Source organism: Chaetodon trifascialis, chromosome 17 (genome assembly GCF_039877785.1).
Source record: "Chaetodon trifascialis isolate fChaTrf1 chromosome 17, fChaTrf1.hap1, whole genome shotgun sequence".
Taxonomy (NCBI): Eukaryota; Metazoa; Chordata; class Actinopteri; order Chaetodontiformes; family Chaetodontidae; genus Chaetodon; species Chaetodon trifascialis.
Window position 1 is genome coordinate 17,152,599 of NC_092072.1, and position 22,176 is coordinate 17,174,774.

General features: G+C 46.0%; 1 protein-coding gene across 2 annotated transcripts in view; it reads left to right on the forward strand.

Annotated features, from left to right (window-relative positions):
• The window catches only part of trit1 (tRNA isopentenyltransferase 1), a 31,359-nt gene that overhangs the window by 8,006 nt on the left and 1,177 nt on the right, over nucleotides 1-22,176 (forward strand). The window contains exons 2-10 of one of the 2 annotated variants that reach the window (XM_070985416.1): nucleotides 3,285-3,425; nucleotides 6,572-6,670; nucleotides 6,779-6,933; nucleotides 7,900-8,042; nucleotides 8,213-8,324; nucleotides 12,496-12,608; nucleotides 12,760-12,837; nucleotides 21,044-21,153; nucleotides 22,044-22,161. In XM_070985416.1, coding sequence (XP_070841517.1) covers nucleotides 3,285-3,425; nucleotides 6,572-6,670; nucleotides 6,779-6,933; nucleotides 7,900-8,042; nucleotides 8,213-8,324; nucleotides 12,496-12,608; nucleotides 12,760-12,837; nucleotides 21,044-21,153; nucleotides 22,044-22,161 — 1,069 coding nt within the window. Of the gene's footprint in view, nucleotides 1-3,284; nucleotides 3,426-6,571; nucleotides 6,671-6,775; nucleotides 6,934-7,899; nucleotides 8,043-8,212; nucleotides 8,325-12,495; nucleotides 12,609-12,759; nucleotides 12,838-21,043; nucleotides 21,154-22,043; nucleotides 22,162-22,176 lie in introns of both variants that reach the window. The other variant, XM_070985417.1, reaches the window with a different exon arrangement.

The following is a 22,176-nucleotide window of genomic DNA, read 5'->3' on the forward strand; positions in this document are numbered from 1 at the left end:
CGAGTAGATGCATGCTTGCTTCTGCACAGTGATGTGGTTGGCAGGTGTAGTTTGGTAGAAGGAAATAGTTCCTACGTGGAACAACAAGCTCTGTGGATGAACTCGAGTAACCGGCCCATCGTTTCTGAAAAGAGACATTGTTGAGGTTTTTTTTTTAGGCGTGTTTGTTTTGGCGTGTTGAGCAACACAAGCCGAGTGCCATGGGGTTCAGCCAACATCTCCAGAACTTGGCACCTGTAGCTTTGATTTTGGGATGAAGCGTCCCTTTAAAATGCTCAGAGAGCTTTTGTCTTTTGATCATGTGGGGGAATAAAAGTGTGATAATCTGAGTGGCTCAAAATGGGAGTCACATGACCCTCACTGAGTGTGTAACTGTCTCTCTTTCACACACACACATACACACACACACACACACACCTGATGCCAGCCTATATCTCCAGCAAGCATCTCTCACCATCTTTCTGCCATCCATCTGCTACCTATCCGTTTGTCTTCGCTCTGTACAATCTGCGTAGGACTGTTAGTGTGTGTGTGTGTGTGTGTGTGTGTGTGTGTGTGTGTGTGTGTGTGTGTGTGTGTGTGTGTGTGTCTGTGTGTGTGAGTGTGTGAGTGAGTGAGCAGTGAAGGCAAAGGAGGGGTGCTGGTGGTGCTGGTGGTGGTGGTGGTGGTGGATAATGTGTGCAAATTTGTCAGGGAGCATCGTGTTCTCTCTAACAAGTACACAGCGCTCTTCTGTCTCCTCTTATGTCTGTTCATCTCCCTCTCTCTCTCCTCCAACGCTCCTTCTCTTTCCAAAAACCCCTTCAAACCTTCACCCTCCTTCATTTGCTCTCTGTCTCCTTCATCCAACCATCCATCCATGCATCCGTCCATCCCTCCCTCGGCTGACAGTGGTGTCGTGCAGAGAAGCCGTGAATAATTTATCAGGCTGAGTTGTTCTGTCCTGCCCTGCTCCTCACTTTTTGCCTTGCCACGGTACTGAGGAACATTTGGTGAAGTACACGCAACCCAACACACGCACTTTCGCAGAGGATGTGATCAATAACCTGCCCCTCTGTTTTGATCAGTGCGTGTATGTTAGGTCAAGCAGTCTGTAATGCTGTTGCATTGAGAGATTTAGAGCACTGGAAGGTGCTCTGTCACAAATTTAGGAGGTAATCAGGATGTCGGCACACCTTGCACCACAAAATGCTTCCTAAACGGGAAGAAAACAATTTAAGACAACATTAAATTGTCGCTTACATGTTCTGTCGTACTCTGCCAAAAAGATTCCACAAAAATATGTTTAAAGACGCTTCACTCAAGCTAATGTTTGGCCACTTTCTGGGCCAAATGAAGTGAGTAAAACTCACACAATGCTGTTTTTTAACAGTAGCTAGCTGTTAGCTTAATTAGCTAACGTTAACTAGCTAGTTGAAAAACTAGCTTTTTGAATGTTTTCAGGTCACTTGTTTTAAAATGAGTATCCTGTAAAGGGGTCTTACACGTGTTCTTGATGGCTGCCTGCACAACATCATGCTAACAAAGACTGAGGCTAAAGCTACATGTTCCCGGCAAACGTTAGCATCCTCCATAGTTGAAAGGAACAGCTTTGTTTTTGTACTGCAGTGCAGAGCTAGCTAGTCCTAATATTCTACATCATATTTTTTAAAACTATGTTTTCATCATTAATGTTAGTTACAGGAAGAGTTAAGCTTTTAATGTGAGGGTGTGTTTGCCAGACATAATTCTGTCTTACACAATGGATGCGCTAATCATAATGTAGCATTAGCGACTTAGCTCTTGGCTTAAAGTGACGCTCTGTTATCACGGTAGGCAGTGAGCGAGCTAGATGGACATTCTGATGATTGCAGCTTAGTTTAGAGCAGATAAACCCACTGTTAAATCAATCCCTTTCGCTTTTTGGGTTTTAGAAAGACTTAAAAAAGATACCAAAGGCTCGACAGTTTTGGTTGCTGAGCTGTGATCGGACAGTCCGTGTTTGGGGGAGGGCTAACCTGTCAAATCCTGTCACACTCTCGACACCTCTAGGATACAGATTGGTGCGCTGTCAAATCGTAACCCTCTAATGCTGGCATCTGTAAGAAGAAGGAGACTACAGTGTGTGTTACTGACCCTCCTGGCTCTCATCTCTCCACTGCGACCCACTTCACCACATCCCAGCTGACTTAACTTCACAAAGATTCCACTCAGTGAAATGCCAGAGTCTGAAAAGCAAAAAAACAGTCGCTCACAATACATCGTTTGTCTCGAAACATCCATCATTTTCACAGAGGCAGAGTGACTCTTTCACATTGTAAAAATAATGCTGGTGTGTTCATTTGGGCTTCAGTCCCAATAGCCGGCTGACTGCTTATGATTAAAGGCTGTATTTTCCGACCCTGAATTATTGAACAATAGAGCGCTTCACCAACCTTTTTTTTTTTTTTACTCAAATCAGAAATGCCTACTGGTGAAATTGTTTGGGTTTGAAGTTTTCTTACTCAAAAGGGTTTTCATAAAGTTTTCCTGGCAACTTCTGGAAGATTCACTGCCGGAGCCACACAGACATACTTTGAATGGTTGATGGTAGACTATACACAGGTGCTGTGCAGAGGACGGGGCTGCAGAGGTACATGATAAATGAGAGGGGGTGCAGATAGTTTGCCATCAGCAATTTGATTATTGATTAACTGCCATAGTGACCCACTGTGGGGAAAAAAGTTTCAGTTGTTCACACACTTGTTCATCACTCACTGCTCAGTTCATAATCAAGGAGACAGAACAAGAGAAAACGAGACTCTGAGTTGAAGAGATGAAAAAAGGCCTCCACAAAGATGGATCCAGTTAGAAGGATCTCTGCATCCTGAGGCCTCCTTTCGAAAACTCTCCACCCCGTCAGCGCAGACTTGTGTATGACACCCAGCTGTCAAATTCCATGAGGGAGCCCCGTCGACGGGTGATGTAAGAGAGGAGGTGTGTTTCGTAATTTGCAAGAATGGTCAGAGCCATTTCACATGGTCGACAGGGGCGCTCCTCCTTCCTTTGCTCCCTAACAGCCTGATTCTAGCTGCTGACATTGACAAATACACCCACACACACCCTACCCCAAGCACACACTTCAGTCTCCTGCCCTATTTGTTGTGTGGATGCAGTTTTTTTTCTCTGTTTTATGCTTTCTAGGACAAAAAACTTCCATTAAACTTGTTGGAGTGAAATATTGTACACTATAAATCACTTCTTTTTTTTTTGATGGTTCTCATTTAAGTTATTCTGCTTTTGTGGTTCTTTTGCATCCCCCTCAGGTGTACCAGGGCCTCGACATCATTACCAACAAGGTGACAGCTGAGGAGCGTGCCCAGTGCAGGCATCACATGATCAGCTTTGTGGACCCCTTAGTTTGCAGCTACACGGTGGTGGACTTCAGAAACAAAGCCCTGGCTCTAATATCCTTTCCTGGAAACATGTTTATTAGTGGAAACGTATTATTAGGTGGTAACTGCTGGGAAAGAATTCAGTCCATTTGATTTTTTCTAATTGGTCTGCAGGTGTGTGTTTGTGTGTGTTTATGTGTGTGTGTGCTGAAGAAAATCTGCTATGTCCTTGTCTTGCTGTGTCTTGGTGCAGATGTTGCACTAAAAATGAGAGAGATCAGTCGAGACGATATTTATAGAGGAGTCTGTGTGTGTGTGTGTGTGTGTGGACGTACAAACACACACACAAACACACACACATTCTGGGCAGTCACACCCTCCCGCAGACACCGGCCGTCACACAGATGTGGAGAGAGGAGGCGATAACTAGAGATGGTATTAATAGATCGGGAAAGCATGCACACACGCACGCACGCACGCACGCAGGCACGCACGCACGCATGCACTCTCTTGCACACACTCGCACACACATGCGCACACCAGTGCGGCGAGGGGATGCGGTAACTCCAAGAATAGGCTCAGTGCAGCTCGAGCCTGCTGGTGGGAAGAGGGAGACATGGAAAAGAGATGAATACAGATTAGAGGGGATGGAAGCGGTGTGGAGGATTTTAAACTGTAAAGCAGGAAAGAGAGACGATGGAGGGAGAAGGAGGAAGGAGTGCGTGTGTGTGTGTGTGTGTGTGTGTGTGTGTGTGTGTGTGTGTGTGTGTGTGTGTGTGTGTGTGTGTGTGTGTGTGTGTGTGTGTGTGTGTGTGTGTGTGTGTGTGTGTGTGTGGAGAAGGCTGACGGACTCGAGAAGTTCAAAGACGCAGGACTTAATGATGCATCATCAGCTATCAATCCTTCACTCAACATGCCACTCACATACCCCCCCTCCCCGTCCAAACCCCTCTTCTCTTTCTCTTTTATTGCTTTCAATCTTCCAGCCCTCTCTCTGTTTTCCCTCCCTCGATTTTCCTTGCTGCTTGTCAGCGATCACCCTCGTTCCCTCTCCCACCTCCTGCTCCTTGCCTCTGCAGACACAGTGATGCAGCCCTCTGAGGTGTGTGTGTGTGTGTGTCTGTGTGTGCGAGAGAGAGAGAGAGAGAGAGAGAGAGAGAGAGAGAGAGAGAGAGAGAGAGAGAGAGAGAGAGAGAGAGAGAGAGAGAGAGAGAGAGAGAGAGAGAGAGAGAGAGAGAGAGAGAGAGAGAGAGAGAGAGAGAGAGAGAGAGAGAGAGAGAGAGAGAGAGAGAGAGGAGGTGAGTGGTGATGGCTGATGGGCCTTTATCTTGTTTCAGTGGTTATTTGATTATCCCTGAGAAGAGAGTGGGCAGGGGAGGAGGAGAGAGGAGGGAAGGTGCAAGATGAGAGAAGATGCGACAGAGAAGGTGAGACTGAGGGAAATGAGGTGCGGCTCCGTCTGTGTGACAGTACGGCTGTTTAAGATTCCAGCGTCGATGCTTGTGCGTTGGTTTAGGAGGTGTACCTGAGAGAGTCGGAGCTTATGTTGAGTGTGTGAAGCATTCACTCTTGCTGAAATTAATGATCATTTTCGTCATTAATTATTCATAAATTAACCATTTAGTCATTTGGTCTATAAAACTTTAGAAATATGCACACCAAAAGGTCTCACTTGCCTAAGCTGACATCTTCAGATTGCGTGTTTTGTGTGATCAACTTCTCAAAACGCAAATATATATAGTTCATAAAACAGCGATTCCCACTAGAGGGGTCAGGACCCCTCTAGTGGCTCACACGACAAATCCTAGGGGTCGCAAGATGACACCTGTGACACGAGCTCACATGGAGACAGTTCTCTGTTTTAAAGCTGGGCTTGGTAATGTTGCGCAAACCAGTGAGTGCAAGCCAGATTGTGAAAGGTTTTTGAGCAACAGAATCCCGTCCCCACCCCTTAAAGCTGCACCTCAGAACACATGAACTCACAGCGCCTGACTGCTGCTCGAGGACGAGAGCGAAGCCAACTACCTCATGTCTCCTTCACACGTAAGGAACCACCTAGCATTATCATAAAGACAACAAGAACAATGAACATGGCTATTGTTAGCACCAGCAGCCGTCAAACTCTCATGTTAGCTATGGGGAATTTTGGCTTCACTTTCTCCGTCATTTTGTGCAATTAGCTCGCTAAAGCAGACTTTGTGAGTGCGTGCAGGTACATAGATTTACAACAGATAGACAAAAAATACAACCTACCCTAACTTTAAGTGGTCATAAGCCTAAAATATTGGGAGCTGTCGTACAAGACAGAAATGCAGCGAGTCTCATGTTTGAGAGTTTATTTTTCTTCAGAAATAACTTCATTTGACTAATGGTTTGAGCTTCAGTGGACTCAGTTTATTGGTCTGACACCCAATCTGAGGCTGACTATTCACCTCATACGTGCGTTATATTAAATGACCACTATACGAGCGTATGATCATGTCAGCCGCTGCGCTCATTTGCTGTAAACGCTGACAAGAAGAAGAAATCCACCAAGAGTCAGCACACTGATGTTAATGCTGCTGTTGCGTCCTCTTTGCAATGTTGCAGTCTGTTATTGACCTTAAGTGGTATTGTTCCTGCTTATCAGTATTCTGCTGAGGCTCTTCTTTTATGGCCCACATACTCTTTTGATGCATGGAATCATTACAAGGACACATCCAGCGTGCTGAGGTTCTTGCAGAATTCCTGCGTTTCCTTCCGTTTCATCCCCGCTCGCTGTTTTACAGCACTTCTGTCATTTTTCTCCTTTTTTTAAAAATTGTTTTTAAAGTTAGATGTTCAAACAAACTTGCTTGCGCTGGAGATGACTCTGCCAACCCGATGCCACATTAAGATCAGGCTTTTTTCGCCCGTTGTATCTTCTATGGAGCTATAATTCGCACAGCCGTTTTGTTCTGTGTGTTCTGGATCCTCAGACCATTGTACAAAAATTCCTTGAACAGTAAGCATGAATAGCCCGAGGAGTCGTGTGCAATTTGTCGAACTGTGACTGGCAGCCTCTCGCGGTCACTGATTGAATTAGAAACAAGTTGGAGCTGTTTTTAATGGCGCTCACTGAGTGCCGCTGAATCAGCCCGACACGTCAGTTGAAAATGCTTTTAATTGTTGAGCATTCATGTCAAAACCGTCAAAACTAGCAACAGGTGAAATAAGTGTCCTCCTTAACACGCTCCAACATCGATGACATGCACAGCAGAAACAAGCTGCCAGTCATCGTAGGGGGAACCAACTATTACATCGAGTCTCTGCTGTGGCGAGTGCTGCTGGATACAGGGGTGAGTGCCGCACATGTGCACCTCAAACACACCTGTCTCCCTCCATGCTTCTGAAAACGCACATCTAACATATGTATGTATCTAAAAGCCAAATGTGTGTCAGAGCAGGAGAACGAGGAGTCGGGAGAGGGAGGAACTGGGGATCCAAACAGGAAGCTGCAGCTGGAGACACTGGGAGGAGCTGAATTGCACAAACGACTGGCGGAGGTGGACCCCAAAATGGCTGCCATGTTGCACCCCAACGACAGACGCAAGCTAGCCAGGTGATGCAGCTGGGAATGTTTTTATCAGCTTTTCGTGACAGAATGGGATGATATGGCGTGTGGCACGTATGTCAAACCTATTCCACAAAGGTCCGAGTGGCTGAAGGTTTTCTTTCCAACCAAGCAGCAGCACACCAGACTTGACTCATTTCATCAGCTGATCTCAGTCTTCAGACAGCTGATTGGTCAGACTGCGTGCTCTTGATTGGTTGCAGGCCACGCGGCCCTTTGTGGAATAGGTTTGACATGCCTGGCGTATGGTGTTCTGAGTGTGTCTCGTGGTAGCTTGTTTGTGTGTATGTGTGAGCAGCTCACAACGTTTTCAAGTTTTCTCGTGTTTTTGATGAGGTCCTGAAGGGCTCTTGGTCTGTCTCAGGCTGACAGTCACCGAATTTGGCCTCCGCCCAATGTACGCTGATGGAGCCCAGCATCTGTTTACTCTCACACATACACGCACACGGCTTGATGAGTCGCAGTCGGTGCACTCTGGTCTTTTGTGTTGGCGGGTTAAGTTACCCTGTTCCTCCAGATGACAGAAGATGACAGGAATCATATTTTCTTCTTAAGATGAGAGAACAGCGAGGCACGGCTAAACAGAGCGGCTTGGATTGAATCTTAATGTCTCAAAAGTCTGTCCAGCCCCGGCTGAATGTTATTCTTGCAACACTTTTACGTCTTGTTGTTCACTCCCGTCGTGTTTAGACTGCACTCAAACTCGAGCTGAATTTGTTTCTCAGAGCGGGGGTTTAGAGATTTTCATTTACATTGGATTTAACAGATGAGCGCACGGTTGACTCAGCTAATCTCAGTTTACCCTGCGAAGGCTGCCACGCAGGGACTGGGATGTAACCTCCTAGGATTTGGTATCAAACTTGGGAAAAAATCTGCACATTATCTCTTTGGTTGTCCCAGTCCCAGTGGAAACGGGTAAAACAACATGTCTGCTTCAATGTTTATTGTCTACAGGAGTCTTCAAATCCATGAGGAGACAGGCATCCCCCATAGCTCCTGGCTGGAGGAGCAGAGGGGGCAGGAGGGAGGTGATGGGCTGGGGGGGCCACTGAGATACCCAGACCCCTGCATCTTCTGGCTGCACGCTGACATGGACGGTAAGGAGGGGGGGGGATTGTATGGATTTTCATTTTACTGTTATTGCTACTCTTCAAAACAACAGAAATAGACATGTTGACATGGGAGCTTCAGTGCAGCATGAAATAACTGTTCATATGCGTCTTATTTTGCTGCTCCGCTTGTTATATTGCTCTCCGCTCACCCCCAGCTCTCGACAGGCGGTTGGATGCTCGTGTGGATGAGATGCTGTCTGCTGGACTGATAGAGGAGCTCAGAGACTTCCACGTCCGCTACAATCAGCAGAAAGTCCAGGACGACAGGTAGCGAATCAGCAGCACAACACGATCCTGCTCATCCTGAATTAATCATCTGTTAGTGCTGTCATTGTTTCAGATTCTGTCTGGATTATTGTGCTTGGGGCTGAAGCCGTTGGGATTTTAGGGACTTGTTCAGCAGTTGTCCTGTTCTTGTAAGCAGGAGGATTGTGTCAAAAGTGTAATATGATGCAGGGATTAGATGTATTTGATGCTGAAGATATTGGGTTAAAGGTTCACAAAATCAATGAAGTAGAATCAGACATATCATCTTTGTATTTTCTATCTTCTTCCTCATCAAAACCTGGTGCCTCCATTACCCACAATGCATCTCGACTGCCTGCAGTTTGGTGAAAGGCTCAGCTGTGTTGTGCTTGTAGCCTCAAAACGCCAGCCTCTAGCAGAGATGAGGAGTGGGCTGCAGAGGTCTGGTAAGATCACTTCTTTCAAAGTCCACACCCTGAGATATGTTTCATCTTTAAACTTTCAGTCCCACCCGAAGCTGACTCAAGTGACATCACTTGAGGCAATTCATCAGACTTTCTGCAGCTCACTGTGGAGCCACAAAAGTCTTTATGCAGCTTTTTTCACACATGCAATCGCAGGCCTGGGCTTAAGTCGTTCAAGCTGTAGTTCAAGGCCGCTATTATTGGGGCAAAACCCAGCGCAACCATTTCTTGCTGTTAGAAACTGCAATTAGTCGATAATTAGCCCGATCAGCCACCGTCAGTAAACAACACAAACTCACCTTCTTAGACTGTAAACCACTAATCAAACCAACAAGTGACTGCAGTCGATGAATATCAGTCTTACCATGTCATACCATTACCTCATCATACTTCAGCAGTGACCTAGTGTTTTTGTCCCCTCGACACCCTAACAACCTCCACTGGTTTACTGTGCTATTTTATGGGGACAAGACAGTGAAAAAATTAAAAATATAATGCTGGTTGGTGGATCAGATACATTCCGAATGAAACACTGATGCATAGAACTGTTCATTCACTGTGTAGCATCAGGGGAAAAGTAGGATATGTCCCCTGAACATGTTTATTGCGTCCTTTTTAGATTTTAACGCAGCACACATGACATCAACATGACTGTAAATTGAATATTACTGAATGCCACACACTCATTTTGAAAAGGGTGTCCAGTTTACCGCAGCTGCTCGTGCTTGTCACATAACATTAATGGCACTTTCAAGACCTGTAAGCAGACTCTGTTGTGTAAAATCAGCGCAGTTCCCCTTTAATACCCACAGGGATAACACCCATGTTGCATTACCCTCCATCCACAAAGCCACTTTTTTTTCTGCAAGATCCACCAGATCCATCTCGAAGATACAGTGCGGGATGATGAATCTGGTATGTGGGCCAAAAACGTGTGTCATACTTGACTTTAGCCCTGTGGTCATTGTTTTTGAACATTACGAGGGAGTCCAAAGGTTCACTGTCTGTGCAGCTATTTCGAAATCTCATCCTCATCCTCCTATCTAAATTAATGATCCAGACACTCGGTCTGGATCCAGACTCAAATCATCTCTTCCATGTAACCAGGGCGATAGGAGTGAAGTGAACTCGGTCAAGCAGCTATCCAGTTATTTATTTCTCCTTCCCAGTCTGACAGGTCACTCTGTTCCGTACGCTGTCGTTTCCCAAAGGCCTGGAGACCAATTTAGACACAGCCCACACTGTTGCGAGTTTAGTTCAGATGGGACTGATATTTCTTTAGGATGTCCAGTGATTATTAATAATTGCAGAGATAAGCCCCCTCTGTAGAACAGAGCACTACCAGGGGAGTCTGGCGATACTTATTACCTCAGGGCCTCAGGAATTTTATCCCACACTGAATTCTGGTGGCCCCGGAACAAATTACTTACAGCGCTGTGTTGTCTGTTAAATATGCTATTTGACGATAGCGTTGAAATGTTCAAGATTCCCCTCTTGTCTTCCTCACAATCATCTAGTTGTCCCTGACATAACATTAACACTAACTGCATGAGCAAGCATACTGGAGCAGTGTCACTCTGCCAGTGGTATGCATTCACTGTGTCCTGTTCTGTGACTGGTTTGTCTGTGTTACCATGAAGCATAAAATGTCACGTTTGATTGCCAATAATTACAACGGCAGGATCGATTTTTGCAGTAAAAGCGGTCCCATTGATATAAGAATCGTATATGTGTGTATGTGGAAGGAAACGTGTAAACATGTATGTGGGCTTCACTATTAGCTCAAACAGATCCGGTGTGTGGACACTGCTGCGGGTCTCAGATATTGATATTGTGCGCGTGTGACGGGGTGTGGCTGCGGGGACTTGATGCATTGGTGGAACGGTGCCCAGGAAGCTGCCAATTCCCTTCTTTCGTCCCTCCTTTCCTTCATCACGCCATCCCACCTCATCAGCCTCCTCCTCCTCCTCCGCCTCCTCCTCTCTCTCTCCTTCCATCTCTGCCACTATTGCCCTCTCAGCAATCTGATCACCCAAGCACTTTACTCCTTTACTCCCCCCTCCTCTGTCCGTCTGTCTTTTTCTCCTTTACCCTCATGTCTCTATCTCCGGCTGGCTGCTGTGGCCAGACATCAAGGTCAAATCTCTCTCTCCCTCCCTCCCTCCCTCCCTCTCTTCCTCTGTCTTTCTTTTTTCTCCCTCCATTGACTCTACATTTCCTGTGCTCTGTCGCTATTCTCAAATTTCTGTCTCTGCCCATCTAGCCAGATTTATTTTTGTTATTTCCTCTTCTTGTTTCAGTTGCAAGTGTAAGTTATGGACCCAAAATAGTCATTCATTTCAGTCTAATGTTTATTCGACAATGTGTTAAAAAGAATTGAAGCGTTCTACAAAGAGACACGACGGATAGCAAGAGCAGTGAGTTATCGGTAAGAAGCACCCTGGAAGACAAAAACAAAGCTATAAATCAGTGAATATAATCTATAATCACTATCAGTAAGTCACTTCAAAGAAACGTTTTATTAAGAAATACAGATTTCCAGTTTACACGCTCAGTGTGATGATCTGAACATTATCAGGACACAGGTCGTCTGCCACAGCTGCATCCCATCCATAATGAAAACACGAGCTGTACAGAGCGTCGTCAACAGTGGAGCCTGTGATAACATCTGAAGAGGTAGACGTAAATTATGATTTTAAACTGCGCTGTATTCTTTTAATCAGGCCTATGGGAACATGGCAGAAAGCGCTCTAAAGCTGTACTCTTAGCATTTATGAGGGATGTAAACAAATGTAACAGCAGTGTTCGGATATGAACAGACAAAAAGTGTGCGCAACAATGGCTAATATGATTTACACTCTTAAGACCAGCTGTGCATCCACCCGGCTTTCCTCTCAAACACACACTCCAGTTGCAGACAAATCATTTCATTTTCCCACTGTGGGAACGCTCCTGTTTTGTTTTCACTTCTGTTTCCCACACGGACCATTGACAGTTGCTCATCTTCAAAAGCAAATCCTGTTTTATTATATGACTAAGTATAGGTGCATGGTTAAAATATGTAGTAGTTCTTACACGTTGTTGGCAGCTAAACTTAAACAATGTCAGTAGAAATCAAGTGAAGACTGAAAATATTAAATTATGGTCCATTCTACGTACTGTTAACGGTTTGTTTTCTCGACACCACTGCATTCATCCATCAAGTCATCGCTCATGTTAGAGAAAACATTTTCCTGTATTGGATTTTGCAATCACTCCAAATTCATGAAAGGTTCAGGTCATTGAACTGAACACGCATGTCAATTATTATGAAAACCTGAAAAGGTACAGCTTGGGCTAGAACAGGCAGCAAAGCTCAGATTGGGGTGTTGTGGTCTGACATTGATGGAAATGTTGCATCTCTACTGTCTGACGAGGTAACCAGTGGGCTTCTGCCGCAACCTGATGTCACTCCGGTTCAGGCTGCGGAGTCCCGGCACCCGTGGGTCCCTCTGCCTGTGCCGTTCAGTTTTTTTTAATGTCATTCTGTCACTTTGTACCCCGAAGGGCCTCCCATCTGCTCAGACTGATATTCTTTGTTCAGAGAGGCAAGGAGAGATAGAGGAGGAGAAGGTGAAATGAGTCACCACCGGGTGTCTGGAAATGTCAAGTTGGAGACAGAAACTTTTTTTTCCATTGATGGATAATGTTTCTTTTCCTCCTCTCCTCTCCTCTCCTCCCCTCCCCAGTCAGGACTATCAACATGGGATTTTCCAGTCAATCGGTTTTAAGGAGTTTCATGAATACCTGACTGCTCCTGAAAGCAGCACCCAGCAGGACAAAGACACGCTACGAGACAAAGGTCAGAGACACACCTGATCAAAGTCACAGAGATGGATTTTGATTCACCGGTTGGTGGACATGTTGATTTATCAACCGGAAGGATCAACCTTAAGTGTTCTCTCCTGCCTCCTCTTCATCTGCAGTGTAACAGCCTGCTTTTAACTCTGCAGGTATAGAAGCTTTGAAGATCGCCACAAGACGTTACGCCAGAAAACAGAATAAATGGGTTCGCAACCGCTTTCTTAAACGTAAGTACCCTTCACCCACTTCATGCACTACGTCGATGTGCATATGCATGTGTGCGCGCGTGCATGTGTGTGGGTTTGTGTTTGTGTGTGTTTGTCCTCCACAGCTCAGTTCCTTAGCAATCAGCACTCTCTTTAACAAGATGAGATTCATGAAGTCCATTAGACGCACAATAAGCCTCTCAGACTCCGTATTGTGTTCCAGGGTACAGACTGTAGTGTGTGTGTGTTTGTTTGTGTGTGTGTGTGTGTGTGTGTGTGTGTGTGTGTGTGTGTGTGTGTGTGTGTGTGTGTGTGTGTGTGTGTGTGTGTGTTCATCAGTCTGTGTGCACAGCAACATTGGGCTGATGTCACTTTCCAAACTTGATTTTTTTTGCCAAAAAATAAGACATCAGCACCGTTTTCTAGGTGATTTTAAAATAGTCTTTCAGTTAATCATCACACCTCATTTATTGGAGCTTTTTGTAGCTTGGAGTTAAGATAACCTCCTCCTGGCTTCATATTGAGCAGCAGATTTAGTACATTTATGAGAGTGGTGTCAGCCTTCTCATCGCACTCTGTGGAGCGAATAAAAACTATTCCTTTAATAGTCTACATCTATGTTCAAAATGGCACTTTGATGATTCGTTCAGTCACTGGCACAAATTTGGATTTGATTTAATGCAGCGTGTGCGAGCCGCTGTGACGTGCTAGAGGGGCTAATGTTGTGAGAGACATCCCCAGCATACACCTGCGACTAAGACCTTTGAATGCTTTTTTTCCCAGCGCTGTTCCTTGTAGCATGTGAGTGAAATATAGCGGTTGTTTCTGGCACTGCAGAATGGATGAGTGTACTCACCACAGCCACACTCAGCCAGTGTTAGGCCAGTGCTGACACCCACCCTCTTTTCAACATCATGCATGTTTTAATATTATGTAAAGGCTGAGTGTGTTTCTCTGTCCCAAATAGAAGCCTGGCCTCTGTGTCCCACCAGCAGCATGCCCTGTAGTAACCCAGCGTCCTAATCCTGTTAGGCCCAAGTGGCTTAGGCCATGCCAGGTCCTAAACCTCAATACCCCTCTTTCTGACCGCCTGCCTACCCGCTGCACACACCATATGGTCTTCATCACATGTGTGTGTGTATCTGTGTTCCTGTGCTTTTACATATGCAGTAATCTGTCTGTGCTGTTGCGCACGTATGCATCTCTGTCTGTGTGTGTTGGGACGGTCCATGTAACCTCCCCTTAAGACCTAGCTTAGACTCAGTTGTCTGCAACATCAGGCCTGACGGTGCAGATGGCAGCAGATGAAATCACCTCCCTGCATGCAGACACTCCTCAGAAATCACCCAAAGCACAATCAAAGTGTCCATGTCAGCGCTGTTGTTTTGTTGTGGCCATGATCAGACTTTTATTCACCGCCCCGGTTGTCGAGATTTGGGAAATGTGTTCTTTGGCAACAACAATCAGGACAAGGAGCCAGAGCCTTATACACCTCTACAGGTTTTCAGTTGAACAGAAATCACCTCGAACACGTTTAACAGAGAACACAGTTCTGCACAGTTCACTGCAGTAATTTCCAGGGAACTGTTTTCTATGTTCGATTTAAAGCGTTTTGAAGATGATTGACATCTGCCAGCTCAGGACCTGCAGTACAGGTGGAGCCAGATGAGATGTGCTAAAAGTCGGAAACTCTCAACTCTCTTTGCAGAATCTGCAAAACTCTTCAGGTCTCAAAGGGAAATGCTGATATTTGTCAGCCTGTTAGTGGGCTCTCAGCGTGAGGCATTGGTGGCGTGTTGCTTCAGGTACCGGAGAGACAATGAAATACAATCCAGGGTGTTCAGTTTGATTAATAGATCTATGAGCTTGAAGGTATTTCAGCTGCCAAAAAGGCTGATGAAGGGTTTCGCTGCTCTGCAAAGTTATCACGGCAACAATTCTTTCATCCTTTGTCATGACGCTTGCCCCGCTGAACAGCATAAATACGGCTTTCATTTCACAAGGTAGTCTTATAGGAATTTTGTCGCTGCAAATTGTGAGTCAGGTTCAGTTTCTTCGCCCGACCACCCTGTGTTCTTCTTCGCTGCGGTTGCTTGCGAGACTCCAGCATGAGTAACACTGAGCTGGGCAAGAAGCACGAGCTCCTGACAGTTTTCAAAAAAAAAAAGCCTGAAAATAACATAAACCATCTCAAACACTTGTTCTGAGTCTGACTGAAAATAAACTGAGTATTTAGTCTCCTGGAAAGCTGTGGAGCTAGTGTTTGGAAAGCACCAGGAGGCTTGGCTCCTTTGCCCCGGCGGACGTTATTCTTGCTGGAGTCCATATTTCCTAAATCTCTACATCTGAGTGGCTGAATTAAAGGTTTGTTAAATGCCTTAATTTTCCTGTCAAAGCTCTTGTTTCTGTTCGCACATAAACTAATCCCTCATGTTGGTGTCCACAGTATGTCAGATGTTTTGTGTCAGAGCCTTCAAGTGTCTGCCTGTAGGACAGCCTTGTCCTTGTGTCCAGCCCCGGCTGGGATTGTCCCATCCCGTGGTTTTGCTCTTTAACCCGCTCTTCCCACCTTTCTGTTTGCATCGTCTCTGCTCTCCTCGCTCCCTTGCTGTGACTGCTGACCTCTTTTCAGTTTCGTCTGAGCCCCACACACACTCACACACACACACACACACACACACACACACACACACACACACACACACACACACACTCACACAGATGCCGGCAGGCCTCAGCTGAGCAGGCTAATCTCTTGAAGCATTACAGAGCTGCTGGGAATTTGCCCTGACCACACAAGCTCGGGCAACGGGGTCACCGGGGGCTACGTGGACCAACCCGAGCACACAGGGACGAGTGGGTCAAAGGGAAAGACAAACTGGAAATGGCAGAGCACCTCGGTCAGACAATGAAGCAGATTAGAGAAGATAGAAAACCATCTGAATGTTGACCGTACATGTAAATCTCAAGCCTCGCAGGCACAAGTTTAACCCAGTTTTCCGGTTGGGTTTTTAGTGGCGGCTGTCGGTGTGGGAGCAGGTGGGTGTTCAGTGTCTTAAATACTTTCTCGATGCACTCAACTTTGGTTGCTGTGGGGATTTAAACGCCAGGTCAGCCAGCTCAAATTAAATCAAGCTTAATTTGTCCTGCCTTTAAGTGCATCTGTATGTGGGTGTACACTTAAAGGATGTGTGTGTGTCTGTGTTGTTATAGGGGAATGCTTAATTAGTACATTTAATCACCCCATAAAGAAAATGGTAATTTGAGGTTATATTAATTTTTAATAAGTGCCACATTATGCGGAGGGTGCCAGTGCCCTCAGAGTTTGTCTATTTTTTTGAATTCCTCAAAGACAGACACACACACACACACACACACACACACACACACACTCTCTCTCTACCTGTAACCAGGATATGCAGGTGTAGTTTGACTGAGGCCCCGTGAGTGTTAAGTAACAGGGGTGTAGCTGTCTGGAGTCCAATGAGAGAGAGAAAGAGAGAGTGAATGAAGGGTGGATGGAGACAGAGAGAGGCAGGGACGACACATGGGTGGCTGGATGGATGGAGAGTGAAGGAAATTTGATCCAGCCGGGGCAACAGGTGTGGGGCGAGTTTACACCCTTGTGTTCGAGCGAGCGCTTTCATGTACGCACACACACAAATGCAGCCTCCGCCCGTGGAGCCTGCGGGGTCGAGCCAGGGCTGTTGTCACCACAAAGGCCTCCCTGTCACCTTCTCTAGGTGGAGGTAGACAAGGGACATCTGGACAAGATGAGAACGACGCGCGAGGGTTAAAAGGAGATGCGACAATAGGCGCTTTCCCGTCCGTGCATTGAGTGGAAATGCCAGAGATTGAAAAATTACAAATCCAAAATGAAATGAAAAAGAAGATTTTTTGCAGGCTGTGATGGGAAAAGTTGGTTTTTCAAGAGAGCGAAGAAAGGCTGCCACTCCCAGAGAAACCCCCATAGAAAAAGAATATAAATAGAGGGGTGTGTAACTGCCAACGTCCTTGGTTGGAGTCCAGAGGGGGGCCCTCGCTGCATATCACCCCACATGACAGGCAGCAGCAAGAAGAGACAGAGTCATTTATTAAAAAACACAATTGGCAGTTTCTCCATTATATTAGACAATCCTGCTACATATTCTTGAACATATTCTTATATATATATTCTTTTTTTTTCTTTTAGGCCCCTTTTGGGCCACAAACAAAGGCTGTGAATGTAACGTTGACATACGACCATGTTTTAAATTGATATGGGGAAACTTGACAGCAGCTTTTTTATTTACACATCCAGCAGACGAGGGCGGACATCAGCACTTATTTGGAGTCCTGTTTGTGTCCACCTGACACGTAGAAGTCCAATATTCACTCTCTGTTTTTGGTCTCCACCAATTCCTGCTAAATGCTCACCACCCAACTTTGTCTGTCTGCCTTTTGGACCTGGAAATATAAATATCTAATTTTTAGAGCTTTTTGTCTAAAAGCAGCTGCCTGCTGCATCTGAAACCAACACTATCAGAGTTTGGTGATCGTTGTTTTCATTACTACGTGTGGCTTTTTCACATCCAGCGGTCATGATCCATTGTCATGATGAAATATTGATTATAGCACCGTCGATAGAGCTATAAAGGAGGGGGGAACTAGATTAAGTCATAGCCCACTAAACATCATTTGGGAGTCAAATCTACTGAAATGTCCTTGCCCTACACTTAACCTGCTGCTGAAATATCATACATGAACAACAGAAGGAGGGAAGGGAGACAAAAAGTGGAAGAGGAACTGTAGGAAAGAGGAAGGAGGCTGTTGAGTGAATAGAGGCAGCTGTCGTGTTGCAGCGTGGACGACCGCCAAAGAAGCACAGCTGGGCCGAGGGGCGCCGCACGGAGACTGGTAGTCGATTTTTTTTATAGCAAAGCACACACAGGAGCACATACTCACCCAGCAAACACAGGGATAATGCAGCAAATGATTCTTGGCCCGTTTGTTGCAACAGGTGGACTACTGTTACAACACATGCACACACCACACACCACACACACACACACACACACACACACACACACACACACACACACACACTCAACACTGGCAAGCAGCTGCCCAGCGACAGGAGATGCTCTTTCTTGTTGGCAAGGCTCCCCTGTGTGCTTGAAAAGCAGTGCTCACAGTGTGTGTGTGTGTGTGTGTGTGTGTGTGTGTGTGTGTGTGTGTGTGTGTGTGTGTGTGTGTGTGTGTGTGTGTGTGTGGACCACCCTGCTCTTTGTCCCTTCAGCATTTCTTATCAACCCTCATTCACTACGGAGTGGATTAACAGAGTTAAATTTCACCAGATCCCAAACAAGAATGCTGGAAGGGGGGGAGGGGGGGGTTTCCATCCAGCATCTGGCAACCCACCATACACTATCTCTTTTATTTAAAACCGCTCTGCCCAGTGAGAGGTTGGTGGTGGCAAGAGGGAATTGTTGCGGGGGGGGGGTTGGTGTTGAGAAAGATAAAAGGACAAAATAAGGAGAGAGATAGCAGCAACAGGAGGGCGGCTGGCGAGGTGGAGCTGGAGAGCTCCAACTCCGCATCTGGTATAGGTATTCCAGGTGACGCTCGCCGCCACCACCTGCCTGCTATTGTGCCACAAACACAAAAGGCTTCCCCTCTTGCACGCAGAGAAACACACGCAGTAACCAAGCCAGTGAAACCTGAGGCTTTGATTAACAGTCAGTGGTGTTTTTAAGAGACACACTAACAAATCGACCTACTGTCTGCCCGGTGTATGAACACACACGCCGGGCAGAGTGTTGGGATTAGTGGCGTGCACTGGTAAAACAGAAAACACCCACTGGGAAGCCAAGTGATGCAGGTGCAGGAGTGCTTAGACGGTGCCATTAAGGATCTTTGTGTTTACTCTGCTTTTACACCCTTCGTCAGCCATTCAATTAAGCAAAGTTGGCCTCGACAGGAAGTGAATGAAATACATCACATGTTAAAGTGGCCGACGGTACATTAAGCCAACAGTATGCAAACTTACACCCGAAGGAGCTGAAATGTGGCTTGTGCCAAGAACCAGGCCAAAATGAAAGTTTATAGCTTCCAGGCGGGGCTGTGTGAAGACTCTCATTGTTCCCACACACACTCAGTCCGCTGACAGAGTCGGTGCAGTTTGCTGCACAGATGACCAGCTGTACAGATCCCGCTCTGTTTTCCCCTCTAATAATGGCGTCCCAGACAGTTCCCAGCAGAGTTAGTAACTTCAGTCTATAGGATGTCTGCTGTCCTCAGCTCCGCAGTTCACTGTATATGTGGAGAGGATTAAGCCATAATTGAGGTGGCTCACCGTGCCTTACAGGTTAATGGGATTCATTTACACCAGTGAGGGTGTGTGTGTGTGTTTGTGTGTGTGTGTGCTTCACCCATTGATGCTTTATGAAAAAATGCACCTGAGTCGATCCAGCTTTGTGCCGTGCTAGCAGCGTGGCTCTCTGTGCGGCTGAAAGATCTCAATAAGTTTTGGATTGTCTTCATATTTAGTTCACACTTTCTGCTCCCCAGAGGATTAACCCCAATCACTTCAGCAATCACAGGACTTTTCCTCTAGCGCCATCATCAGGCCAAACATTCCCAATACTGTGGTTTATGATGAAATCTTCTTCTTCTATCAAGTGTTATCATGCTCAAATGCCAAACTGGGATGGGAGATGTGGTGAACATTATACACGGTGAGCATGTTAACACGCTGACTTAGCATGTAGCTCAAAGCACCGCCGTGCAGAAATACTGCCTCAGAGAGCTGCGAGCGTGGCTGGAGACTCCTAAACCTGATTTATGCTGGACTTGAGGGGTGAACAGGACGCCTGACGTAGATACCTATGACGTAGGCCTTGATTTATAAGTCAGAGTTGTATTTCACCCGTTCAAGTCACCACCTCGACACTAAACAGGTGGATCACACGGCGTAGCTGCGGGTCCCTCACATGTAGCCGCCGTAGGTATTTTAATGCGAAAGTATAAATCCAGGTTAAGCAGCTAAAGTCATATTGAAGCACACCCTGCTTGTTTTTTTAAATTATTTCGTGTATTTGCCCTTTATACTTCACTGTTCTTTATTTTCCTGCATTTTCTGCTCACATCTTGATTTATAACTCTAACTTAAATGTGTTATTCATGCATAAAATTGGAGTTTGTTTACATACAGACGCAGTTTGAAGTCGCTGTCTCTGCAAGTTACGCACACCTTCATTTCCTGTGCATCTGCGGGTCTTCAATCAATGCAGGGCAGGGGCTCTTGATGCAGACCAGTGGGCAGACAGTCAGACAGACAGACAGACAGACAGACAGACAGACAGACAGACACAGACAGACAGACAGACAGACAGACAGACAGACAGACAGACAGACAGACAGGCAGACAGACAGGCAGACAGACAGACAGACAGACAGGCAGACAGGCAGACAGGCAGGCAGGGCAGGGTCTGGTGCTGCTGTTTAGTGCTGAGGCCTGGCCCGGAGACTGCTGACTGATGCAAAATAGAAACACGGGGGTGGAACAGTTAGAAGGAGGGAGAGAGAGCGAATGAGAGAGTGAGTGAAAGCCGAAGCGAGACTGATGGCAAGGAAGAGAGAGAGAGAGAGAGAGAGAGAGATGGTGCACAAGAGAGAAGGGTGGGAGGAAGGAGGGAGAGACATTATCGAGCCAGTGTGAGTCAGCAGGTTGACAGAGCTTCAGGGTGCGGCTCCGCCACATCACTGCTACTGCAAATTTCCCAGCTTGTACAGCATTCGCGCTGAAGTCCGCCTCATCCTCTCTGACTCAACGTCACCGTTTGTTTCTCATCACGAGATGTCAAATGATCAGCCGCATAATTGGCCAGTTGGTATGTCTCCTCATATGAGGAATGAAGCATGTGTATCTGCATCACCAGCCTCTTGATTGACGCTGCAGTTTTTTTAAGACATTTTCAGTCTGGAATTCAGCGCACTGGTCATCTGTGAGACATTCTTATCTAAAATACACTCGAGAGAAATAATGCCGCTAGCAGGACTACGGTCGAAATGTGGCTGTCAGAGGCTTTTCTGCAAGTCCAATGAAAATAAATTGTGGAAACACTGAATCAAAATATTGGCTTTGAAAAAACCTTTATTACATTTATTGCCAGGCTGTGTTGGCCTTGTAAAAGGCATAATGTGCGCTAACTGTGTGTGTGTTTGACGTGTGTGTGTGTGTGTGTAGGACCAGGAGACAGCGTGCCGCTGGTGTATGGCCTGGATGTAACGGACGTGTCAAGGTGGGAGGAGACGGTGCTGAACCCTGCACTGCAGATACTCGACAGTCTCGGCAAGGTGGGGCTTCAGTCGCGTAAACTAGCTGCCTCCTGTCAGCAGCGTTCATCTGCTGTTGGGATGAAACCATACGTCTACTTCCTCCTTTACTCCCCACTTTGTTCCTCTGCCCTTTATCACTCAGCCCTTTCCATTGCTTGCTTTGTGGTTTTCTTCATTGCTTTCGTTTTCCTTCCCTTTCATCCCTTTTCCATCACTTTACCTCCATTTGTTCCCCTCTTCCTACTTCCCAGTTTGTTCCCTGCGTTCCTTGCTTGATTCCTTCCCCTCCTTCCCTTTATCCTACTAGAACTTTTTATTTTTGCCTCTATACTTAACATTCCTTCCTTTTTTGATTTTTCCCTGTTTTTTCTTCTATTTCCACACCACCTTATCCAACTCTTTTCAGCTTTTTTATTCTTTTGTTCCATTTTATTTCAATATCTGTCCTTTTTCTTCCCCCTCTTTTTCCTCTCATTTTTTCCTTCATTTCCTCTCTCCTTTACCTTCACACCTGACTCCACTTCATTATTACTAAATACTTTATTCCAGTATTCCATAAATGCGCTATTAAAGGAACCCTGTGGAGTTCTGAACCACTTGTGTGAGCAAGGTTTTTACAAATGGATTTCTTATTGTGCACACAAGGGTGCATATGCACGTGCATTACTCACATCTTACTGCTGTTTTTACACTGATGAAGACCGGATAGAAACATGGATGTAAACAATGCACAGTTTTTAATATCATTGTTTTATGAGGAGCAAAATGCCTTCAATTTGTATGTTAGACCTCAAGAATACACACCATGTCTTCTGGTAAGTAGCACTGAATGTAATAAAGAAAACCTCCCCAGGGCACGTTTCAGCGCCGCACCATGAAACTAAAAGCTGTTTTGCTCAATCAATCAGGGCGAGGAGCCAGCTATTGCACCAATCAGAGTGCAGGGGGCGGAGCAGGGAAACAAACGGAGCCGCCACGTGTGTGACCTGTGCGACAAAGTGATCATCGGTGACCTGGAGTGGACAGGTGAGGCGGTCGGCC